The sequence below is a fragment of the Equus quagga genome, chromosome 2 (assembly GCF_021613505.1).
Source record: "Equus quagga isolate Etosha38 chromosome 2, UCLA_HA_Equagga_1.0, whole genome shotgun sequence".
In the NCBI taxonomy this organism is placed as follows: domain Eukaryota; kingdom Metazoa; phylum Chordata; class Mammalia; order Perissodactyla; family Equidae; genus Equus; species Equus quagga.
This window is the reverse complement of record NC_060268.1, coordinates 32738532-32765031: the sequence shown is the minus strand read 5'-3', so window position 1 is coordinate 32765031 and position 26500 is coordinate 32738532. Positions and strand designations below refer to the sequence as shown.

The 26500-nt window shown below is 41.4% G+C and overlaps 1 protein-coding gene across 1 annotated transcript in view; it reads left to right on the top strand.

Moving 5' to 3' along the window:
• The window catches only part of LOC124236260 (rho GTPase-activating protein 11A-like), an 80178-nt gene extending 56416 nt beyond the window's left edge, over positions 1–23762 (top strand). Inside the window, exons 11-14 of the mRNA XM_046655116.1 lie at positions 8560–8709; positions 12595–12704; positions 19393–19446; positions 23196–23762. Coding sequence (XP_046511072.1) covers positions 8560–8709; positions 12595–12704; positions 19393–19446; positions 23196–23291 — 410 coding nt within the window. The 3' untranslated portion in view covers positions 23292–23762. The remainder of the gene's footprint in view (positions 1–8559; positions 8710–12594; positions 12705–19392; positions 19447–23195) is intronic.
• Positions 23763–26500: the final 2738 nt, after the last annotated feature.

The following is a 26500-nucleotide window of genomic DNA, read 5'->3' as shown; positions in this document are numbered from 1 at the left end:
GTGGGGTCTGGTCATTGGGTGATCCCATGACTTTTAGACAAGAATCAAATCGGATTAAGTAAAGGTTAGAAAGGTTAGAAGCCACCACCCTAAATCAGTTACATGAGATTACCAGACAGCAACCAATTTAAGTTCTTGCCTCTGGCATTAAGAGTTTCTAGAGATAAGGCCATCCCCCTTCTTCCTGGCACAGAGAGGGAGGCATCTTTACAGATAGAGGTTTCCCTTAGAAATGTAAATGTTTCCCAACAAAGGGACAAGCAAGCAAATTCCACTCCTTGGAGCCTGCTTCTCATCTGGAGTTTTAAAATTAAGCAGCCTAAAAATCCTCATCAATTACGAGTAGTAATTCTTGTGTGACTGGCCACACCACAACATTTTTAGCAAAGATACAAAAGTACTTTGAAACTATGGAAACCATAATATTACAAAAAGGTCAGGGGAGTGGCGCAGGCCCCTGTTTGTTTGCTTCATTTCTGACCGACTTTAACTTCTATCAAAACTGCTCCTCCCCCCCCCCCCCCCCCACCCAGTCCAGCCTTGAGGGGCTCTGGCGTGACAGTCTGATCCGCTCAGGCTCTGTGAAGGACATCGCTGCACTGGGATGATTTACCATCATGAGGGATGTCCTCACCTCTGGTTCCCAGAGTATCGGTTTGAATGAGAAAGGGTTCTGCAGGATCCTTTTGTTGTGAAATGTCAGGGAGTGCCTCTATAATTAGAATAAAAGCTTAAAAAAAACCTTCAATAAAAGGACTTCAATGGTAGCTATAGCTGCTTTCTCTGAAATCTCAAGTGACTTTAAAAAAGCCTCTCAGGAGCCACATTGGGTGTCACAAGCTCCGTGAACCAAGATCGTCATGCCAAGGTCTCTCTCTGAGTTAATTTAATCATACGTATCACTAATTTGAATAAGTCTGGCTCTGCCATGTTCCAGCCCTTTGCTACTGTAGGTGGGTTTGTAGACCAACAGCATCACTTCACCTGGGATGATCTTCACCTTGTTAGAAATGCAGAGCCTCAGGCCCCACCCCTCACCTATTGAAGCAGAATCTACATTTTGCCGTGATCCGCACATGGTTCGTGTGTGCTGTAAAGCAAATTAGAAGACAGGACTTGGCAGGGCCTGGGCACACTCTCCACTTATTTATTTGTGAACTGTACTTCATTATGGAAAGGATGGGGGATGACCAGGATTAATAGCTTACAGGGAAGGAGGAAACAGAACTTGAAAAGCTATAGCACCTGGGACCATTTAATATAGTTGTATTTGCTGTTCACACTTTAATACTCTGGAGACACACTGCCGCAGTACTGTATAGTCATCGATAGTCCCAATAGTAGTCCCAGATGATCATCAAGAGGTAAAGTCATACTTTAAAGCTGCTGTTTAAAGTATTTACCTAAAATTCATAGTAAAATTTTTCCTTTAAAATGGTTACGTAAATGAATATTGATGTTAAAGAGAATGCTTCAGTGATCTGTATCCTATGTGGAAAACTACATTCTCTAGTAAAAAGGTAAATGAGATGTTACTATAATTGGAAACCTCAGTTCACTTAGATCTTGTTTTTTATGCACTACACTTAGGAGAGTCAAATGACATGAAGGTAGGGTGGAATACCAGAGATTTACTCTACAACTAAACAACTAAAAAACCCAGCCAATACAAGAAAAAACTCACGACTGCTCAGAGCCAAGTAAAATTTCTTGGGTCAATAAATATTCAATTTTCATATTTTTATTTACTAGATACTGGCAGCTGATCTTCAAAATCACTAAGGCAGGAAAATGGATTTGAAATCAAAAGGAGTTTTTAATTAAACAGAAAAGTCAATGTTGTTGATGTGATCTATTGGCCCACCGATTCATTGCATCCCCATTTTCTGGCCTTCTACAGAGCTCCTTTATTTTCTAAGTGAGTATTAGAGGTGCTGGACCCCAGCTGGTGGTCCTCCGGAGTCTTGCTGGAAGCTGCCATGTTGCAACTAGACAAATCTATGGGTGGCAAAGCATGGAGCTGAGGTTGACCAGATGGCCAAATGAAACCAACATGAGAAACTGCCCAGCTGAATTGCCACCCTAAAGGAGACCTGCAGAGGAGGGAGAATCCAGGCACAAATCAGGGAATGGGAATGCTGAAAGCTGATGGAGAAATGTCCCAAAATGTAGAAAAGAGCCTTGGCAGATTTTATGGAGGGTTCGAGCACTGGCCAGGGAGATTTAAGGGCCCTGGCCTGTATCAGACCAACCCAGTCCCCTTCCTCTTCTTCCTCACTCCCTGCCCTCCATGCCTCTGAACATTAATAACAACTGACTGGCTCTTGATTGCCATAACAATGCCAAGAAGACCTACCAATCATGTGATATCTAAAGCTGGGGAAAAAATAACTGGATGGTACCAATCTCATTATGTAAAGCAAAGTTTATATCAACAAAACTGGGCTTAAAACTTATTTGGCAAGAATTAAATGTTTTCTATTTGTTCTAGAGACATATGTGGAGTGCTATGGCTGTGATGGAAACAGATAAATAAAGCATCATCACAGGATAGAATTAATTAATTGCCTGAAATAATTTTAAAGCTGTAGCGAAAGATCCTGTCTTTACCAATGGCATTATTTTCCCAAATCAGGGGGCCTCCAAATTTTGGAAACCTCATGGACTCTAACTCATCTCTCTCTCGTGTGATGTTTGAAACCTCTCTTTTTTCTACTCGTATTGAGGCCATCCTACCCCCAATCCTTGTTGCTTCTGCCTTGAGTTTCAGCAATAGCCTTATAGCAGGCTTTCTTAACTTCCCTCTAATCTACCTTTGTACTGTGGTCTGCAGAAGACACTTGAATACAGTGGATCTGGGGTAGAGGGTACTGGAATTTTTTTTTTAAACTCCACAAATGATTCTGATAAGCACCCTTATGTGGGAACAAGAATTTTAAACTGTTGCTAGATTAATGTTCTACAGGAAATCCAATTATTACATCCCTTCCCAGAAAGCTTTGGTTGCTACTTAATACTCTATCAATTCATACTTTTCTGTTTGGCGTTGGCCTTCTCACCTCCCATCCAGCTCCTCCCTTCCCCAACAGTGCTCATCCCTGATGCTCAAACACCCCATGCTCACACCTACCTCTGTGCCCTCACTTGGGATTTTTTCCTTTGCCACATGTAAGGATGGATCCTGTCTTTCATGATTCAACTCAAGTGTCACCTCTTGCATGGAAGTTTCCCTGGCAGGTTCCCTGTTTCCTGAATTTCTACGTCATTTATAGTCTGTACCATAATGAATTATATCTTATCATGTACCACAGGATTATTGTGTTAGTCTCGAATAATTAACTAGAATGAACAACCACCTAGAGTGCAGGAGCCACGTCTTTCACATTTATATCTTCTACAGCACCTAACAGTCATTGGTAGGTTGCTTCCTGCAGGAAGTCCTCTATGTCTTAGATCTGGGTTAGGTATTTCTTCTCTGTACACCTGTGAAGCCAGCCCTGGTGGTCTAGTGGTTAAGATTTAGGGCTCTCACTGCCACGGTCCAAGGTTCATTTCCCAGTCAGGGAACCATACAGCCCGCCTGTCAGTTGTGGCGGCTGCATGCTGTGTTGCTGAAAGCTATGCCCCCGGTATTTGAAATACCAGCAGGGTCATCCATGGTGGACAGGTTTCATTGGAGCTTCCAGATTAGACAGACCAGGAAGAAGGACCTGGCCACCCACTTCCAAAAACATTGGCCATGAAAACTCTATGAATAACCGGGGAGCAGTGTCTGATAGAGCACCAGAAGGTTAGAGGATGGCACAAAAAGACCGGGCAGGGTTCTGCTCTGCTGTACACAGGGTCTCCTGTACACAGGGTCACTAGGAGTCAGAATCGACTCAATGACACTAACAACAAACACACCTGTGACATCTTGCTGTATGCCAGTTACATTACCAGTGCAACACAACTCTGCGTTTTAAGTGTGTGTCTTTGTGTATCCCCTATAAGCAGCAAACTGTGTGAGAGCAGGGCCCACATTTTTCTGGTTCATCATTGGCCCTCTTGCACTTAGTCCAGGTCTCAATAGGTAGTATGTGCTCAGTACATATTTTTTAAACCAACTGAATAATTAATGATTTAAAAGTATATGTTTGCTTGCAACTGGGACAAATGGACCAAATAGCATCCTTAGCACCATAACATTTTGATTGATTTGGCTTCAGGAATAACAGATCAGCATAATTTAAACATTGTAATGAACCAGATAACTAGCGTTTGGTTGTGTACCCAACTATATCATTTTCAAATTATCTTCTGTACGTGGTTACTTTTCTTGTCTATAAAATTCAAGCCTCTGGAGAGCAAAGGATAGCATTTTTACTTCCACATATTTCCTACAGTTCCTCCCTCAGTGAGTGTTTCTTGATTTGATGTCATTCGATGTAGTTTTAAAAGAGCCAGTGTTGGGGGAAGGAATGTCCACCCAACAACAGCCTTATGTCTGTAGTGTGCTGGAACCAGCTGTACTGCTTGTGAAAGCCAACTTAAATTTTCAGGGATTTTGTGAGAGCGTTCGTAAACATAGTCTTAATAAAAATTAAATTATAGTAATTTACAATTAAATAAATTATGTTAAAATGACAGCAATCAATACTCAAAACTCATCACTTCCTAATTATGTTACTACATTTTACTATTATCTATGCTCTTGAGGTTATTTATGCCCATTATATATCTGTTTGTTGGAAATTCTATATAATGGTGTGCTATCGAGCGTCAATTTCCAATCCCCTCTTCAGTGATGTCACTTTGGAAATTTGAAGTGAGCCATGGAAATTGGCTAATGCTACAAATCAGGGTTTGATTTACCGTTTTCTTTTTTTATTATCTAGACTTAAGAAAATGATGGGGAAAATGCAGGTTATACATAATGCAAATTAAACTCAAAAGTATTCATGTCTATAGCTATGACACTATAAATAACAACAAAAAATTTGAGGAAGCATTCTTCCAGTATTCAAAAACTATTACCCAATTCAACAAAGAAGTCACTCACATAAATTCTAGCATATATCTTTGTTTCATCATTAAGATAAATGAAAATACCAACCAATGTTCATGTTGAAACCACCTTATCGTCAATGGTAACCATAGGTTGGCCACACACTCAAGAGTTAAGCAAAAATCAGTGAGAGTATCCTGTGAGAATCAACCTGCTATATGGAATTTACAGCAAAGAGTACGGAATATTTTAATATTATGTACTTGAAAATTCTGTGCTACATATCTTGTATAACAGTAGAATTTATAATAAAGTCAAGTATGTACGTAAAAAATTAAATAAAAAATAAAAGAGCCAGTGTTATAATGTATCTGCCTGGTGCTAAACATCTGTTGCTACTAACAAGTGTTGCATTCATGTTAATGGCACCGGTGCATGGAGGTAAGCAGAGCCTTGGCAGGCCTTCCATAAAGGAAACTGTGTTTTCTTCCTTCATTAATTACTAATGGAGCATTAAGACATGCCGTCTCCCTGAAGCCAAGTTGGATAATTCCTGGCACTTAGGGTGCTTTCCAAAGTTGAGACATGTATTGACACACCAGAGAGTATGCCCTAGGGCAAGCTCAGCAGTGGCTGTAGTGCCAAGATTGTACAAAGCTTCCAATATATCGATACCAAGTGTTCTGATCTGTGTGTTTACCTTTTGCAGGTCTTGGGTTAACGTGGGATAATAAATAGGAATCCTTAGGATGTCTCTGAAAGCAGAGTGTGAATTGGACAAACCATCAGAAAGATACTGAAAGGTTAAAAATAAAAGGATGATCGAAGATTTACCAAAAGCAAACAACAGAATGGGAGTGGCAATGCTAAGAGAAGAAATATGAATCAAAGTATGATTTGTCAATTAATTTTTTACTTAACAGCCAATTAATAACACAATGAAAATGAGGAACTTATACTCTTGGACATGCCAACTAGCATAGCCTCAAAATGCAAAAGCAAAAACAGTAAGAAATCAAGAGATTGACAGACACTTATTGCTAGTAATAGATTTTGACCTATAGCCATCAGATTGTGATAGATCAAACAGATAACATATGAATAAGGAAAGAAAAAGAATATAATTAAGAATATTGAATATTTTGCTATATGTAGATGTTTATGGGTTATATAAAAATATGCCTTATTTTAAATATTCACATGGAAAATTTACAAAACAATACTTTTTTAATGCAGAAATTTTGTAGGCTACTTGCTCTCTTCACAAAGCAATGAAATATAATGTAAAGGTAAACCAACAACCCAGCCACTTAGTGGTGTCTATATTTGAGGACTACAGGAATTTGGAATTAATGAAGATAAGGTTATCCTTTTAAAGATAAACTTTAATCAAACATAATAAATTAAGACTGAGTAATACAAAGTCACTTCAAAGAGTCAGTATAATTCCCAGGACACTGAGATCTAGCCTTGATCCTAATGAATGTATTAGTATTTCCAAAGGAAAAAAATGTGTCAATCCAAAGGGGAGATGGTTCTACCAAAAAATTAAAAAAAGAAACCCCAGTGTCAGAAGGTGCACCTTGGCAGTCAGTGCTCATCTAGGGGAGAAAGGAGCCTCCTCCAGCTGCACTTAAATAATACGACCTGTGGCAAGACCATCCATCTCATGGAGGTGGACGTGTGGAGTCATTTTAGCCTGATTTTGGTTCTAATTTCACTTCCACCGAGGCGCCTTTTGATTTTGATTTGGCCCTTCGTGTATGGGTCTATGTACAGGGAGATTGTGCATTAAGGCAGCTGGGAGTGTGGGGCCTCTGTGTCCCAATAAAGCTAGTAAATAGAAATTCATTCCAAGAAATGGTCTGCTCTAGTGCTGGAAGAGTAGGATTCCTGAACCTTACAGGGTAGTAAGGCTACAAGAAAAGGAAGAGTCCAGAAATGGATGTGTATTGGGATAGCTAAGTAAGGCGAGTTACACAATGTAAGTTGTTCTTATCTACTCCTGTGCGTTGGCACTTAGAGCAGGTTTGGGGACATGGGGGCACTTAAATATTTGTTGGAGGAATGAAATAAGGGGAGAAGGACAGAATTAACAAATGCTGATGGGATAAATTGGTTAACTATTTTACATTCACTAAAACACACAGCATATGGATTAAAAGTTAATTTTAAAAATAGAAAAACCCAATTGTTGGTAGTACTGCTGAAGGGGCAACAATTTTGTAAGTTTAGAAGGATGAGATGAAATCACAAAGGAGAATAATAGCAACAAGTCTGACTACATAAATATTACAAACTTATGTTAGCAAAATATTATAATAATATCCAGAATTCACAGTAAGACAGCTTGGGAAAATGTGTGCAGGAAGTGTGACAGCCAAAGGTCTGATATCTTTGTTATGTAAAATGTTCATACAAATTGATAAGATTTGATTGATAAAATTCTAAGAGCATGAACAGACAACTCACAAAAAAAGAAATTAGAACTACTAAATAAACACCTGGAAAAATATTTGAGCTGGTAATCAAAGACATTCAAAATAAAACAGTAATTTTTCTAAAAACCTTTTAAATTAGCAAGGAAAACATCAACGTTTATTTTACTAAACCCAATGTTGGTAAGGATGTTGTGAAATGGTATTCTTATATTCTGTTGATGATATTTTATAATTTGGTACCTCCTTTTTGGAAAACAATTTGACAATGTAATGTAAACAGCCAGAAAAATGTTTAGAGCCTTTGACCCAGTGATTTGACTTCTGGGAATCTGTCCTGAGGAAAATTAATCCAAAGTATGGAAAAAATTAAATGCCTAAGAGTAAATTGGGAAACATTAAATGTCCTACAATGGTAAAATGATTAATATGTCACAATAGAGCCTCTGGGTAGAGAAGTGCATAGCCATTTATACTTATGGGAATAGAGACCATGCAGCCACATGGGAAGATGCTTGTGCTTAATATTAAGTGAAAAATGAATAAGCATTTATACGTAAAAAGACATGCAGAGGAGCAAAGGTTGGAGTAAATGTACCAAATTTTAAGTGGCTCATCTAGTATGGAAGGAGGATAGTGACTTTTTTTCTTTATCTACCTTTTGGGCGTTATGTATTATTCTACCTATTCTCATGGGATGCCAATTGCCTCTCTTCTCTTCCCCCACCTTCCCTCTCCCCACCCCCAAGCTCCATGCCCAGCTTCCAAAGCCCTACCCATCTATGCCAGTGCCACTCAAATTCCAGCTCGTCCAAGAAGCCCTCTCCATCCTATCAGCCAAGGACACTCTCCCCTTACTATGCTCCCATAATGCCATGTTAACATGTCTATTATGGCGCTTGTGTAACGTGCCTTATGTGGAAATGATAGACGTGCCGTATGTGTCTGTTTCCACAACTAAGTTCTTAAACCCCTAGAGGGCAGGAATTGGTTGATTTCTTTTTCTCTCCCACAGCATAGAGCACAGTGTTTTGCCTGTGTGGTATGCCTGAATAAATATTTTTATTTAAATAAATAAATAGTTGGAAAGGAATTTAACTACACTGAAATGAACGACTTCTGCTTCCCGGGCAGGTGGAGCGCATGAAGGCCTGCAGCACTTGGGTCCTTTCGGCAACATTCCAAACATCGTGGCAGAGTTGACTGGTGACAACATTCCTAAGGACTTCAGTGAAGATCAGGGCTACCCAGACCCTCCAAATCCCTGTCCCATTGGAAAAACAGGTAACGGACATGCGCTTGGATTCCCATGGAAGGTAGAGGCTTTGGGAGGAAATTAAAAATTCTAACATCAGCTATAAATATTCCAAGAAATAGTATTTCTAGTCCGATGAGCCCCTATGTACTTGTAAATAGATTGGAAAGGGAAGTTTCCTCTAGAACCCTTGGTGAGTTCTGGTGTTCAGATGCACCCACATAGGACTCCCTTGCCAAGGCTTTACCTTCTGTCTCTCTCCGTCTTTGGGAATTGATGCTCTTTTCTGCACTTGCTACTTTTTTCATAAAAAGGGAGACAGATTTTCTTTTTTCCCTCTTCTATGATACAACTGCTGCCCATTTTTAGTGTCTTTGGAACTTACTATGTATTTCGTGGATTATCCATGCCCATCTGTTTTCCTTACTTCTCTTGACAATCAACGTTTCGACTATGTCACAGTTAGCATTTATCCTGAAATATTTCTTCGGGGCCCAGAAGGTGGAATTAAAGAGAAGGGGTCCAGTAAGGTAAAAAGCTGGCTAAAGAAGAAGGTTGAAACATTCCTTGTGACTCCTGTATCTCTCCCACTTTCCTACCCCTAATGGTAAGGAGGAGAATGAATGGTGAGTGGGCTACCCTTACGTTGGACTTTGAGCAGCTTACCTTGCTGGTTAAAAGCAGTAAGTCTAGACTCAGGCTACCTGAATTCAAAACCAAGGTCAAGATATGTGACCTTGAATGAGTTAATTAACCACTTTGCACCTCAATTTCCTCATTTTCAAAATGGGGGGTGTTATGGGAATTAAATGAACTTATCCATGCGAAGCACTTGACAAAGCACCTAGCACACAGTAAGGACTCATTAAATGGCTTCCTGATTATAATTAGCCTTGCCACTAGCAAATAATGTAACTCTCACCTTGGGCTTGGGCTAGCTTCTAGCACCAAAGTAGTCTTTTTCCCCAAACCTAATAATAATAAAAGTTAGTAATTATTATCCCTACTTTATGGAAACTGAAGCTTAGAGAGTAAACCCAAGGTTGTCTCTGTAGTAAGTAGCTGAACCAAACTCAGATGCAGGTCTACCTAATTCAGGACCATGTACTCAACCCCCATGACATATCACCCTGCTTTGAAAATTGAGAGAGTATTGACCCCTCAGCTTTTCTTAAGCACAATGCAGGCTGTCTCTGAAAGAGGCTCTCTCTGAAAGATATTCCTCCTTTCATTTAGGGTGAGGTCTCTATTTCCTATGGGGCACAGAACCTCCATCCTGGGATAGAACAACCATAGTAGTTGGACATGGCCAAGCCAATGTGGGGATGCTGGCCCAAGACTGCAAGAAAACCTGAGACACTGCTCACAGCCAATCACTTCAGCCACATTCTACTTGCTTGTAGGGTTTGGGTAGAGTAGGAAGAGAGACCAGTTCAAAGTCTGAAGAGCAACAGTCTCCATGGGGATTTGGTTAAATTGATTAGATATCGTATAGTACAGTGTTTCTTAAAGTGTGGTCCCAGGACCAGCAGCATCAGCATTTGCTGGAAACTTGTTGGAAATGCCAGTTTTCAGGCTCTACCCCAGACCTATTGAATAAGAAACTCTGGGGGTAGGACCCAGAAATCTGCATTTTAACCGGCTTTCCATGTGCTTCTGATGCATACTAAAGTTTCAGAACCAATGTTGTAGGAGAATGGAAAGAATGCTGGGGTTTGAACCAAGAGATCTGACTTCTCACCTTAATTACAGTATGTCAGTTTCCTTCCCTGGCCTTCGGTTTCTTCATCTGTAAAATGAAGGCATAGTGCTTTAAAAAACATATAATGTAGTTCTGGGTTATCCTGAAAAAAGAAAACTATGAGTCTATTGCAATTAAGCACTACTCCTGTGCACTTAGGAGCTCTGAGTCAAAAGTAATCAAGGCAGGCTGATAGAGTTGGATAAAATTACAACTCCCAGACCCCTTCTTGTCACAGATTGTCTGCCATTTCCTTTGCTGTCTTTCCACTAAGCTAACATATTTCTCATTCTTTGTTCTACCATAATTTGCCTTCTGAAAAGGAAATCACTAGCTAAATTTAGCCATTATTTGTAAGAAATTGCTTGAAATCTTCCTCACTGAGAATCTTCACACCGCACAGTTGAGCAATCCGAGAATAAAACCTTGACTTCCCCTCCCGTGCCATGCTGTCCTCTGATTCATGGCCCACTCACCCTGGGCAGAGCAACAGAACTCAGAGTCCATCCTCAGGGAGAGGATGTGAGTTCCAGGGCACATTTTCAAGCCCCTAAGATACCTTCGGTTCCCAGAGCGAGGCTTTATCTCTGCATCTCAGTCTGGGCCCACTCAGAGGTACTTGAGAACAATTATGAGAAGGTTGTAAAGCTGCCATATGCAGACTGCCTGACCTCTCTTGAGTTGCCATTGCTTTCCTACATGGTAATTGCCATAGATGAAGAAGTTAGATAAATAGTCCAGTGAAAAGTGGAGAGCCACATTAGAGCCACATTAGGGCTTCATTCAGAATGCTGATGACTTCCACACGAGCTGCCTGCTGCTGAGAGCAGAGGGGCTGGATGCTTAAAGCTGCTGGAAGGCTTCAGAGCAGTCTCAAGAGGCTAGACTACCTGGCTGATTGTATTAGACCCCTTCTAGCATTGACTTTGATGCCTTATTATCCCTTTGAAAAGGGACTCTCTTTCCTCCACCTAGCCCTGCACAAAATTCACAATCCCTCCCCTGCCCCCCTTTTAAAGCTGTTGTCTAAAGCACATCAGAAACAGGAACAAATGACTCATTTTCAGAGCCTCTTGTCCAGTAATGATAGGGTGTAGGTAAAAGCAGCAGCCGAGAGGGATAACCTTTCTTGGGTTTGAATGAAAGACATGCTTTATTTCAAAGAGTAGTCTTGGTGTGAACTGTCATTTAAAGAGAGATGGTGGGAAGAGAAGTAAAACATAGAGCAGATCTGTTACATGCCAGATGCTCTATGTGTGACCATCTCTGTTCCTCACAGCTATCCTGTAAGGTAAGGATTTGATTATCCCCAGCTCACAGATAAATGGACTTAGAGAGACTAAGTTAGCTTTCCCAAGAAACTAAACCCAACTATCACTATGAGCTAGGATTTGAACCCTGAGCTCTGGTCTGTCTGACTCCAAGCTTACCCTGTTACCACTGTAACACACAACATCCGGTACTGTCTAGTGATTATTATTGTTCTTGTGTAATGTGCTTTCATTTATAAGCTGAAACTGTTCCTAAAGAGCTCATCCAAGAGAAAACAGTGAATCATGTGGAGTGAAAGTATATTAGTGAAGGAAATAATTGCTGTTTGACAGACAAAAAATTATAATGGCTTATCACAACAGAAGTTTACTTCTCACCCATGTGAAGTCCTGCCAGAGGTGGGTGAGAGTGTGGTGGGGGTGGATGGTTCAGCATCCCAGACTGCCATCTTTCATCTTTACACTTGACATCCACAGTTGCCGTGATCGGCAACATGTAGCAAGCAGAATAACAGATGCGGGTGGGGTCGGGGGGGAGAGGGGATCATATAGGAGGTTTTTATGGGCCAAGCCTGGAAGTGGAATACATCACTTCTGCCCACATTCCATTGGCCCAAACTCAGGCATATGACTCCACCTGATTGCAAAGCAAAGCTGGGAAATTAGCTGTGTGCTGAGGGAGAAAGGGAAGTGGGTTTGGTGAGCAGCCAACCAGTCTCTGCCACAGGTTGGAGGAGGAGTGAGAGTTTGGGAAGAGCAAAGCCCAGAGGGAAAGTGGCTTAGAGGGACTGATGTGAATAGATTCTGACCTTTGGCCATCTAGTTGTTTGTAATAAGTTAACTCTTAGAATAACGATAAATGCCTTGGCCATACCTCAAAAACCTTTTGCTGTTTGCAGTAGATGATGGATGTCTAGAAAACACCCCTGACACAGCAGAGTTCAGTCGAGAATTCCAGTTGCACCAGCACCTTTTTGATCCAGAGCATGACTATCCAGGCTTGGGCAAGTGGGTAAGTCCACTCTTAATTACTTGTGGATTTTACACTCTGGTACTCTTAAGCTACTGATGGCAGAGATGAGCAAGATGGGTAGAGAGAGAGAAGAAACATTGTTTAGAATCTGATTTTTCAGAAATCTCTGGTTGAGAGGACTTTAAGTAATTACATTCCAAACTGCACTCATATGTCTAGGATGCAATATACCAACCCACCCGAAGAGTCAGTGACTTCAGCTGATCTCATCAGCTATAGTCTCCAGAGGCTTCTACTTTGGTCTACTCCACAGCCTGTGTCATAACACGTCTTAAAGTCTCACCAGTGTTTCATGCAGCTTTTATAGGAAGTAAATGATTTTTCTTAAAAAAAGGATACTGAGAAAATTTGCAAATTTTATCTCTAGCCTGAGAGAGATGATCTCTGAAGAACCAAGAAAAAATGATGCCAGAAGCTTAGGGCTTTAAAAAACATAGAGTGTTTTGCATACAAAATTCCCAAACATGTAGCAGTGAACTTGCTGTCAATACCAGGCAAGGGTCTATAACTGTCGGTTAAGGAAATTGTTTATAAGCGCTTGGAAAGAGAAATCATAACCATTTGGCATAGGTTTGCTCAAAACAAGTTTTGTCAATCTAATTGTATTCGTCTACTTGCCAGCATTATTCATCTACTTGCCAGTTTGATGAGGGAAATGAAGAGAGCATGGTGCCTTTGGACTTCGGCAAAGTGTTTGATGAGATCTTTCACGATCTCCTATTGGAAGAGGTGGAGAGATACAGCCTAGGCAAGAGAACATCACCAAAAGGGAGCTTATTAAATAGTCCGTGTCAGTAGGGAGAGAGATTTCACATGGTAGCCTACATGTCTTAGCGCCACTCCGCTCCACAGTTTTATAATGTTTGCAATAAAAAGTATAGAACATGTACTTACCAGATTCTCGAAGGATGACACAGAGTTGGAAGGAATAACACTGAATAAGAGTTAGGATTCAAGAAGATCCCAACAGGCTGGAACAATGAGTCAAACAAAATCACAACTGAATGGGGATATGTCTGTGTTCCTGTGGTTGGGCCTATGTAATCAAAAGCTGGAGTCATGTGATAAAAGTGGAAAAATACTAGTAAGTGTTAATTCACGGATAAATAGGTGGTCAATACATCTGTAGAATGAGTGAATGAGCAGAATTCTGAACTGCTGAAGCCCTTCTAAAGCCATTGATCCCTTCTCAGCTCATTACTGGCAGCTGACCTTGCTTCCTGCTTTATTGGGAATAATGTGGTTTCAGGAACAAACTCTCTCCCTCCCTTTTACACTGTTTTAGAGAGAGTCCCTCCCCATTAATGACCACTTTCATTTTCCCATCATCTTACCTTAACATTGCACTGAGGTGATTCCCTCAGTTCAACATGCATACATTTCCCATCTTCAAAGAACAAAGCAACAACACCCTCTAAGTTAATTTTGCTTCCTCCAATATGCATTATTCTATTTCTCTTCTTTTTCATCAGCGGTTCTGTTAGGGAGAATTGATTTGTGGAGCCATTTTAAAGCATACTGGTAGAATTTAAACATGTTGAGTTACATAGGCAAATATCTGTAGGTTCTTGAATAGGAGACTGAAATCCTGAAAGTCTTCTATTAAAGAAGTTATCCTGGTGGTATACGGAAGGATGAAATAGAGAGAGAAGATAATAAAGGCAGGAAAAAATATAGGAAGTAACTGCATTTATGAAGGCTGTGAACATAGTGAATTCAGGAATCTCACCAACGTGATGAGAATCCAAGACATTTCAAAGAGGGCCGGAGAACTGCTTAGAATTGATATATGGCATAAATATAACATGAAGAAGAAGAAGAAGAGATATGTCAGGTTTATATGAAATGGATGACGTGAACTTTTCCTCTGAGGGAATTTTAAAAAGAAAGGAAAGAAGACAAGAGGGAGACAGGAAGGAGCGAAGGGAGCAGAAAGAGGATGGGAAAGAGTAGAAGATCACAGAGAAGCACTGGGCAAAAGTATTGCCAAACGGGAGCAAGGGCCACGTTCAAGAATGAGCAAATAGAAGATGTTTGAGCCTGCTTCATTCCAGGTGCTGTGCTGGGTGCTCGATAGACAATAGTCATCAAGATGTGCTACTGGTCTTCAGTAAGCTTACTTTGAGATGAACTGCATGAAAATAAAAGGAACCCAGCTTTGCACTGTTCAGCTTCATGTTCTAGCTATAGCATGAGCATCAGGTGCAATTACTGGGTAAGATGGAAGATAAGGGTAGAGGAAGATCCCGTACCGAGGACTCCCATGGCCCATTGTGCCACAGCCATCGAGGAAGTCAAAGGTGCTAGAAAGGGCAGAAGTGAAGTCTAAGGTGAAAAGGTGCCTTGCATAACTGGTAGGCTGGAAATGAGCAAGAGGAAGCAAGAGGGAGACTGAGAAAAGTCTGAGTGAGGGCAGAGAGCCCAGGTGAAGAAGCGGGAGAGACGGAAACTTCTTTCTTGCCAACTTTCCTAGCCTCTCCTTGAAAACCTTTGCAGAATTCTTTCACCAAGTTCGCTGAGTCCCAACACTCCAGTAAGAGATGAACCGCCACCCCTCATTCTCTTTGCTTCCATCTCTAAATACTGATTTGTCTTCTCTCAGTCACTCCCATTCTTCATCTACATCATAGCTAAAGACTTGAAATTAGGACTATTAAAGATCAATGACCAAGAACAAAGTTTACACACCTTTTATCATCTGTAATTATGTCTTTGTTTAACCTTAAGTTTCCTTCTTGTATTTTCTCATTACCACCCAGCAGTAAAACATGATTTGCTTGACCTTTGCATGGAAGTGTGAATTGAGTGTGTCTTGCTTTTCCTAGATGGGGTCCACCAGCCTTCCTCAGTGATTATGTAGAATGATGGTCTCAAGCTTATCTTAAGCTCAACCATCCTTTAAGTTAACAAAGTACTTATCTTTCACAAGAGAACCACACACAAGACCCTGACTCCTTATTTGCTAATAATGGCTCCCTGTTTTTGACATTGGCTGGAGCTCAGCTGGGTCTTTAGCAGTGGTTCCTACATTACAAATATCAGCGTCTGTCTTGTTTCCTGCATTTCTCTCTCTTTGTCAGTGCATCAAGACACATTTATTAAATGCACATCATATGCCTCCCAGGCCCTCTGTTAGCTGATGGGGATACAAAGATGGATGATAATACATAATAATTGTATGTTATAATATGATAGTAAATAGTACTATTTATTGAGCACATACTGTGTGTCAGACACTATGCTAAATACTTTACAAGAATTATCTCGTTCAGTCTGCCCATCCCCATCACTTTCATTTTACAGATGAGAAAATGCAGGCTTAGGGAGTTTGAACAGCCTACCCGACCCCACAGAGCTGACGATCGGCAGAGCTAGGATTTGAACCAGATCACCTGACTCCAGGAATTCTTTAAAAACTGGATAAATTCCATATCTCTTCCTGGCTCATTGCTCATAATGTGTTCTGTACAGCGGTCCTGTTGAGTCCTATGTAGGACTGGTTGCCTTTCAGACAATGTGTGTGCCCACAGCATTGAGTGGCTGTACCCAAAGGCTGGCTGCTGTAAATGTCAGTCACCCACCTCCTGCACCCATTAATTGCTGAGTGTTACTCACTTAGCAAAAAGTTCTCTCCAAAAGCAAATGTTTCTCCTTTCCAAGTGCTTTTCACACCTTTTCATCAGCAGCTGGGGTGATTAGAGGCTCTTCTTTAAAGTGAAGCCACTGATCATGGCCAGAGCCTGAGCTATGGGAGGAATGAGAAACATGGACCCTCTCTGCCTTTCTGTATCTTTCATGATCTCAACGTGTCTGAAGAGTTGAATGCCCCTCTGTTTGAGTTTGTCTCCTGTTGCCCTGTGATCAGACTTGAGTTATGCTTTTCTGATAGGTTCTTCTTAGTACTTCACACGTGATGCTGGTTTGTCCCAGAATTGGTGGTGACTTGGTTAGAGTGGTTTCTGCCAGGTTTCTCCAGTGTAAAATTACTATTTTTCCCTTTGAAGTTAATAATTACTCTGTAAGGAGATACTTCACCCCATGTACATATCCTGTCCCCATTAAACTTTCAACCAACTATTTTAGAATCCATTGATGATACTCACCAGAATCAATTATAACTATAGCAGTTGTAAAATGGTGATTTTTTTTTTTATCTCTATTATTCTTTCTGCATTTGTTGGTTGGCTTTCTAGTCTAAGCAAGGATTTCCCATGCTCCCCCATTTATTTATTTTTTGCTTTTTACATTTGTTTATTTATCATCAATATGGATTCATTGATTCCTCTTATTATTTATTTTGGTGTTGAAACTGTCCTTGATTTAGCCAGTGGGAGTCTGCAAGCTGGCTTTCCTTTCCTTTTGACATGTGTCCTATCATTGTTTGAGCACTTCCTTACTTTCTGGCCCAATCAGATATTTCAGCTTCATTCATCCTTGTACTTTCTCAGCCCTAGCCCTGGAATCAGACACTTCTCCAAGAAGCCTCCCTGGTTCTATTTAGGAATGGAATTTGAAACCAAGATCTGGGCAGTTGTCCAAAATCTTGATGGCACAATGGAAAGCCCTTTTTATGATCTCGAACCTGCTACTCACATGGAAAACAGGCTCACTGCTCTCCCCTCCCCATCCCATCTATAAGGAATGGGTGTCAGGAGAGGGGGCTTGTTTCTTCTCGTTCACTGTGTATACTTCTTTTACCCACACTATGCCTGCCAATCCCTGCCTTTAAATCCATACAAAGCAGAGCTAATGGGGAATGCCCCTGCCACTTCCACCACTTTCATGCAGGGGTAGGGAAGCAGCATCCTGCTAAGCCTAACCCTCTCTCTTAGGGAAACACAGGGACCATCTTTGAAAGGAAGACTTGCCAGAGTCTTGCATGTCCTTTTTTTTTGGTGAGGCAGACTGGCCCTGAGCTAACATCTGTGCCAGTCTTCCTCCATTTTGTATGTGGGACGCTGCCACAGCATGGCTTGATGAGTGTGTAGGTCGGCACTGAGGATCTGAAGCTGTGAACCCTGGGCCGCCTAAGCGGAGCACGCGAACTTAACCACTGCACCACAGGCTGGCTGCTTGCATTTCTTTCTGAATGAAAGCTTTTATGGGTATAATCTACTCCTTGACCTTCTAAAGGAACCTAACCAAAATGATGCTGCCTTTCCCCTGCTAGTGGCGCAATGAAACTCTGTCATGGCTGATTGGCTATCGTACTCTGTGGTGCCAGCTCTCAGGCCACTATGCACTCCCTTCCACTCAGGCAGCTGAACCCAATGATGCACATGAGTGAAGAAGCCTCTGCCCTGGCCCCCTGTCTCCCAACCCACTTCTCCAACTCTGGCACAAACACCCAGAACATTCTCTGTGCATCAGGAGTTATTACATCCACAGAAAGGCAACCACAGATGACAGAAATGAGCCTCACGGCAATATCCTCATTCTTCAAGGGAGTGATCTGCACTTCCATCTTTTCCCTTCCAATATTAAATTGACCATTTCCCACGAGAGCAGGAGAGGGAGGCTGCTGCCAGTCCTGGCCTTTGGGCGGTGGAGGCCCCTTCACTCCCTGGCATGGCCTCCGTGCATAGTTGAGGTTGGGCAAGAGATACACATTGTCGACGGTGGGTGGGGTAGTTTTAATGAACATGAAAATCATCAAGCCCATTCTTGGCATTTGTCATTTTCATTTCCGAATCTACCATTAAAAAAACTTTATCCCCAGACAGCTCAGAGAATACAAGTGTTGCATAAACTTGTTCCTTACCAGAACTCTGTCGTCTTTTTTTTTTTTTTAAATCAGTGTCCCGGTATTTTATTTAGGGTGAGATGAATCACCTCTTTTATATATAATTTCCCTTTTGATTAAAAAATCAAAGAAAAAAGACCAACACAAGTAACCCCCGCTTCCGCCTCTCTTGTTCTGCCTTCAGGTTAAGGGTTCTGTGTTCTATAATCCTAATAGAAGGGAGATCTGTCGAGCATGTGAATGATATTCTAGAGCTCATTTAAGTCCACTGTGTGTTTGAAATACAGCAATATGTGGAAACACTTATACAAACCGTGGTAACAGAGCCCGATTTTTCCCCCAACATAACTTTCCTTCTGCCAAGAAGTTTTTGGCAGTTTTTAAAAGGTTCACTCTATTAAAAATGTTATATAGACGAATGGTTTTCCGATTGTCTTGACTGGGGGCACTGGGTGAAGCCTCAGGAGGGAAGGTGGCAGAAGTCAGAACGTCTCGTTTATTTACATAGAGGATTGTTGTTAATCATCAGACACTACTCTAGAGAATGATTTATTTGTATAATTCGTAAAAAGGGAGTTAGATATGAGATACGGTTGCTTGTTTTAAGCAAAAGCTGTTCAAAGTGAGGAGATGGGTTTCCAGCACCCCTTGTGTTGTAGAATGTCGTATTTTCCTGTTTATATGATTGTTGATGACACTGGTGTGCCTTGGAGCATTGCAGAGAACTTTATTAAAAGCTGCCCAACCACCAGCTTTTCTCTTGTGGTCTATCTTTCTGACATGACATTCCTTTCATCTAGTTTTGTTTCCAAAATATGTGTATGCAAATATCCAGGGGACACACCAAGTGTTGCTTTTAAAATAGACATTCACCAAATTTGATCCATACTTCTGCATTTCTGTTTTCTTTTCTCTCCACTCTAGAACAAGAAACTCCTTTATGAGAAGATGAAGGGAGGACAGAGACGGAAGCGGAGGGTAACGCGTGGCTGGCTGGGGGTTTGCGGGCATGCCTGGAGCTTTCTGTTGACAAGCTGTAGCCTTCAGTTGTTGACAAGTAGCAGAATCCTCTCACTTGTGGTTCTAGGAGGGCAGAACAGTCGTCCCATGTGACAGGGGCCACACCCAGAAAGTCCGCCCTTGGTGTCTGCGATGGCTTCCTCAGGCTTTAGCACAGGGGTTGTAGTAGAAAGCCCATTTTTTGTGGTGATTCTATCACCTACCATCAGGAAATGTGTCTTGCAGCTTCCCATGGGTGTGGGAATGTGGGGAGTAAGTGAGGGTATGTCTCTCCTCAAAGTGTCTGTAGGCTACTGAGGGAAACTGCTCACGCATCTGCATCAGTTATATAAAAAACACAAACCAGGAACAAGGAAGTGCTGAACTGCATGCTCCAGGCAATAATTTTGAAGGAATGTAGGGGCAAAAGATAAAACGAACAAACTTCATTCCTCCTACATACCTTTTCCCTTGGCCTAACCAGATTGATGTCAAATCCACTGGATCTATTATATTGGTTTACTGACTGGTGAGTTTACTGCAGGCTTAGTTATGAACCATCTCAGGGCTGCCCAAGGTGGGACCTTAATCTAGGTGCTCTGCATTTAGCCACCACGTTGTTGTCTCATATAAAGCTGAATATCAAATTTGCTTTGGGTTTCCAATGCATTTTCTGGCATCAAGGCTGAATAAGTGGTCAATGTCCATTCTGCTAATCCATTGGTGCCTTACTAGACAGGATCGTCCAGCCACCTGCCGTCTTTTCCTGATCAGATGGAGGAAAAAGTTAAAATCCTGCTGTTACATAGCAAAGTGCTGCCAGATAGTAACCGTTTTAGTTAAAATATGCCAACCAAACCGTATACCCAAGGCCATTGACTGTTTGTTTAGAATTGCAGGTGCCTGGATCCTGGCAAAATTTGGCAATCTGGATGGTGGTAATTGTGGCTATTCTGAATAGTTTGCCGAATCCAGTCAGAGAGTGCTTTAAGAGGTGTAGATTTTTGGACTCAGCATTAATTCTCAGGTCCATGCAACACAGAGTTCCAAGCCCCTGCTACCTGGCAAAACACAGAAGACCCACAGCCAGTTTTCTATGTGAGAAGCAAAGTGTCGATGTCCGGAAACAGATCTCCTTTGGGAGAGTTAATGGGCTTATTAGGGGTTTTTCTTGGGTCGATTGTTACAGTTTCCAATGGCAGATGGTGGCAGGAAGGGTCCGAAGGGTGCAATGTGGTCTTGAGAGAACATCAAGAAATTCCATTCTGGGAGCTCGGAATACACATAATTTACCGGTGAGATGGCTTGTATATCTCCCCATGGCACAACAAGGACATTTCCAAATAAGACCAATGACTGACCCAAAATGAGTAACTTAGCATGAAGCTCTAATTGTCTCTGCTTCCTGGCTCACCATTCCTTCTTCTTTGACTTGGTTAATGACTTGTGGGTCACAATTTAGGTCATTTTTCCGTGAGACCAGTGATTACCAAAACTCAGACTTCTGGCAAAGACGTGTTATAAAGGCTTTTACTTTGGCCTCACTTCCTCCACATGGGAAAGGTTTAAAATTTATGAAAATAAGGGTCACTTTGACCAAGAGGTATCAAGTTCTTCCTGTTCGCAGGCGTCTACAAAGACCCATGCTCATGCCATAAACCATGGGCCTCTCAGGATTGATGGGGAAACAGAAGTTGCCGCCCTTGTCATCAGGCCTCCAATGGCGTTCCCATCTTGATTGAAGACTTTACCCCCTCAAGTGCATGAATCAATATAAGAAATTACAGGCTTGTTTTTGTGAACAATCAAGGCTTTCTCCAATGAAGCTCAGCATTTGCTGTGGGTTTCCAGAGGACATCAAAAGCAAGGATCCAATCTCAATGGTTCTTCCAGTTATGAAATGGGAATAATGTTCCCTGTGTAACCTAACCAGTCTCTCACCCAAGGACGAAGATAAGTATATAAGTACCTGGAGGTCTTCAGAGGCTAATTAAAGCCATGTATCATTATTAATATTACTCTTAGGTATAGGATTCAATACTAATAGTTAAACTTTTATGAAAAAGTTCAAGTGATTACTCTTTTTTCCTCCTCATTAATTTGCTTCCCCTCCCCTCCAACCCTTGGATTTTCTGGGTCTGGGCCAAATAATTTGCTCCTCTGAGAGTCCCTTACCAAGAAGGATTCTCCCCAAAGTTACAACCAGAGCCCAGGTGGTTTTATGTGATTTCTTTACTTGCTCAAACCCAATTGAATTCCCAGTTGCTTCTAAATCTATCTATCTTATTTAAAGAGTTTATCAACTTCTTATTCCCATATTTGATAAACATGAAAATTTCATATCCTTTTTGAATATATTAGAATTTTCAGAATAAATATTATTACTAAAAAACAATCAAAGTATTTATGATAGTGAATACACTTTTTCAATGGTCCTTTGCTCCACCTAGCCGAAGATTCTGATAAGATTCCCTGGGGTAGGCCAGGCCATTCCAGCTGACAGTCCCTGATATAAAAAGTATTTTAGTTATTTTAAATATTTTAATGATGCCTTCCCAGCAAAGTACTGTCTTTTTGTGATGCGTCACTTTTCAGATATATGAGGGCATCGCACACTTTGTCATTCTCACCTTGTGTGTGATGCATTTTTGCAGGATGCGTTGGACCTTGCATGATTCATGTTTTTACCTGCAGAATGTGGAGGGACATTTACAATACTAAACTCAGGTTCCATTCGTTCTCTTTTGGAGAGTGTCTACTCACCCTTCAAAAGAGCCAGGCAGACAGTGTCCCATGGGCAAGAGAGACCCACCTGTGAACTGCCTCCATTCGTTCATGGGGAGTTGGTGTGCAACAGGATGGCTGATCATTTGTACTACAGCTTCTGCCTTCTATTTTTACTCAATTATTGGAAGGCAACTTCAATAAACAAATATCATCCAAAGCTTTTGAGATTTTTTCTGCTTGCTAAATACTGTGTCATAAAGCTCCACTTACTAGCTCAAATCCAAACCGCAAAAAATAGATATGTATGAGAGAAAGAATGGAAAAACCTTGACTCATTCAGAATACTAACAGCTGAAAGAGATTTCAGACTATGGAGTCTTGAGTCAAAAATAAAGGAACTTTCTGTATAACTTCCTTCTTTTCTTCAGCTTTTGAATTTGAGTGAGGAAAGGTGGAAATGATTGCCAGGACTGCTGACGAATCCTCTTTAGCAGAAGGCTTGCGTGGAAGAAGCAGCACAGCACAGGATGTTCTGTGACCGGTGTGCAGATGCTCATTCCCGCTGGGTCCCACTCTGTCATCTTCTCGAAAACATCCTTCTTGTAAAATAATTTAATGCATTTCGGATTCTCTCTCCCACCTAAATAAGGCAGTAGAATAATAATTCTCTTTCATATGGGGTTTGGTATCTAAGTTCATAGTGAAAGTTTATTACCTGGTTCACTCCAAATCTTTGTGCCAAAAAAAGGCAAGGGCAGCCCATATTGCATCCGATAAAGAACTCTATAGTTGCATTAAAGACACAGTCGTGTGTAGACACATCTGTCAGTCAGACAGTGGTTCTCAGACAATGCACTGAAGTAATGATTAGTGCACTGGAGTAATCATTTGGTAGGTGGTAGGTACCCAAAAGGCCGGAAATGATTCTCATTCACCTCTTTTGTGAGATGTCTGAATCTGATGTTGAGGTATAATGCCAAACCATATATTTTTTTTTTCAGAGTGTCAATCCATATCTACAAGGACAGAGACTGGATAATGTTGTTGCAAAGAAGTCGGTCCCCCATTTTTCAGACGAGGATAAGGACCCAGAGTAAAGTGAAGATGCTGGGTGGAAACCCACACCGCCTGTCAGGCCTCCGTCTGGCTTATGTACACGTGTTGTTAGAGCCCCCGTGAATGGCAGCATGTTTCCAGTTTAGACAAGTAGGGATGAAAAGTAGCTGTATTTTGATATTGCATTGTCCTTCACACTGATCACTCCGCTTTCTGCTAAATCAGAATAAGAGCCTTTTTTAAAATGTGGTTCTGCAATGAGTATTAAAATTAAAGTGGATATGTCAACAACAATAAAAAGCAAGACTATGAATGAAATGTCCTCAGATTTCTTGCAGTTGAAAATGGTGTTTTGGGCTGCACTGTTTTGGCCAAGTCTGTAAAAAGCTGGCATTTGATTTTGATTCTGTTGTTCATCCAGCCCTTGGGTGTCACTACACACCAATAAAGAAGATTGTTCTCAAGAGGAGGAACCGACACATTTCACCTGGCTGCATCTTAATAAATGTGCATGCAAGCACTGCTGTGTGAAGTTTTTTTATTTAGATTATTATGAAAACAATTTCTTGGTTTACTAGAACAAACTCACAAATATGATCTTATCTGATCTTATCAATAAGACTGTGAAGTAAATGAGGGCCGGTATTATTATCCCCATTTTACAGATGGTGCAACTAAGACTCAGAGAGCTTCCGTGGAAAGCTAAAAGTCCATACGTGATGACTAAGGTCTTCTGACTTTGAGTTATTTTGTTTACTCAATAAATATTGGGTTTATACCATGTGCCAGGCACAGGGCTGGGCTCTGGGGGTGCATTGGGGACTCAGACTGACACAACTGAGGCCCTCAGGCAGCAGAGTGTACGATCCAGGTCTCAAAGCATCTCCGTAAGTACTGAATAGATCAGTCAACTCCACTCTGCTTTTAAAGTTTGTTTGTTTTCTCCCTAAAGCCCCCAGTACATAGTTGTATATCCTGGTTGTAAGTCCTTCTAGTTCTTCTGTGTGGGATGCCATCACAGCATGGCTTGATGAGTTGTGTGTAGGTCTGTGCCAAGGATCCGAACTGGGGAACCCCAGGCCACTGAAGCAGAGCATGCAAACTTAACCACTCAGCCATGGGACCAGCCATTGATTTTAATTTTAATAAGTGCACAGTACATCTGAATGTCAGTGACTTGTCTAATAGAAATAGCTTGACCATAGTTAGTTGACATGTGAGTCTGTTATTATCACTTATAAAAATCAAGAAAGGTATTGACACATTTTTTGTAACATGAGGCATTTTTCCTAGAGAGCTTCAGCAGGCGATTTCTCTGCATTCCATAGCATGACTTCAGAAGCATCCTTGTCACCTGATTCCAAAAGATAGTTCCTTCACGTTCTAGAGATGTATAGAGCTGGGAATGGGTACCCTCTGAATTCTGTGTTTTGTAGGCATTTGGGTTATATTTCATTCCGGTTCTAGCTCTCTTAGAACAACCAAAGGACATCTCTTTCTCTGAGATTGGAGAGAAGGAAGAAAAAATAGCTATAGACAGATGTTTTGAGGTCATGATGGAGGAAGTATAGTGAAGCAGGAAGGAGTTATGTCGCTGTGTCTAGGTCGCTGTGCCTGTCTTTGGTCTGTTTGCCTTCGGATACGTTCTCTGCCCTCCCCTGTGGTTCTCCAGATAGCAAGTGGGGTTTCCCAGCCTCCCCTGTTAGCTGATTTCTGGCTGGATTTAACGTGAGGTTACTGAGAGAAGAGTAGAAGGTAAGAGAATGGGAGAAAGTGAGGTAATTCATTTTCTCTCCCAGTAGCTGCATCTTCTCTGAGGGTCTGTCTCCTGCCAAGTGAACATGGCCCCCAGATTCTAGTCTTGTCATCTCTTCCTCTGGTCCTTGCAGCCTAAGGAGGCCATGGCTTATGCCATAGTGTTAATCTCTGGGTTATTTCACCCACCAGTTTGACTTGTCTCTTCCGTCACCTGGGTAACCAATTTTCTATATTAAAATCCTTCTGTTTGAGATCCTTAGAGTATTTTCTGTGTTCCTGGTTGGACCCTGACTGATGCAGTCGTCTGGAGGGAATCAAGATTAAGTACTACGAGAAAAATTTAGAACCACCATTGTGGGGAACGGACAGGGCAGTGCTTCTTGAGCTTTAAAGTGAATATGATTCACTTGGGGATATTGTTAAAAATTCACATCTTGATGCAGTAGATCCAGGGTAGGGCCTTAGATTTTGCATTTCTTATAAGTTCCTAGGTGATGCTGATGCTGCTGGTCCATGGACAGCATCTTAAGTAGCATAGAAATAGGAAAATAGGAAAAGATGAATGAAAGTAGGCAAACAGTGCTGAGAGACTGGTTTAACTGAGTCTGAGTTTGTAAGGACACTGTCAGCATTGCTTGGTAACCTTATCCAGCACCTTGGGAGGAAAATCAGATAGGGCAGGTGTGCGAGTGAGCCCCACAGATTTGGCACATGGTAGAACATCAAGGAGTCGAAGATTCTGAAACACCAGAGAAAGCAACACTGAGGCTTGTATTTTCAGGCATTATAGATTTGAGGCTTTGTAATGGGTTGGGCTGAGAGCAAAGATCTGAGAGAGGTCAAAAGAGTGAAGGACATGACGTGGACCAAACTAAGCTTCAATAGGTATAAAGGAAAAAGAGAGGGAAATGTCGAGGAGTTTGGTGGTCAGAAGGAAGCTGAGTTTGGATTCATGGCAAAGGGAAATTTCAAGTGACAGTAAATGGTATCTCAGTTGTGACAGCTACAGGAAGTAGGGAGAGTTAAGTGGAGCCGAAGATCAATGGACTTGAGGAAGTAGCAAAACCATGAGGTCAGGGAACAAAAGACAGAATCATGAATGTGAGAGCTGGAGTCTTCGATTTAGAGGAGAAGAGCAGGGTAGAAAGATTCTGGACAAAGTCAAAGCTGCTCCACAAGCTTGTAGAGTACAGGGTGAACCTGAGGCCCAAGAGCTTCTAGCACTAACTGGAATTCTGTGCAGCTACGCATCTATGTGTTTTTTTTTCTTATGAACAGGTTCCAGGTTCTGAAAGGGATCTGTGACCCCCAAAAAGTTAGAAATCACTGCTGAGAGTCATAGTGTGAGCCGTATTGACAGTCACTGAGGAAGGTAAAAGTTTGTCATAAAGGACTCTCAAGAAAGAAAAAAGAGGGTGGAGTAACTCGTTTTATACAGATTTCCAAAGGAGATTGTAATGGTCAGTAATCATCAGTGGCTTCCAAACCACTG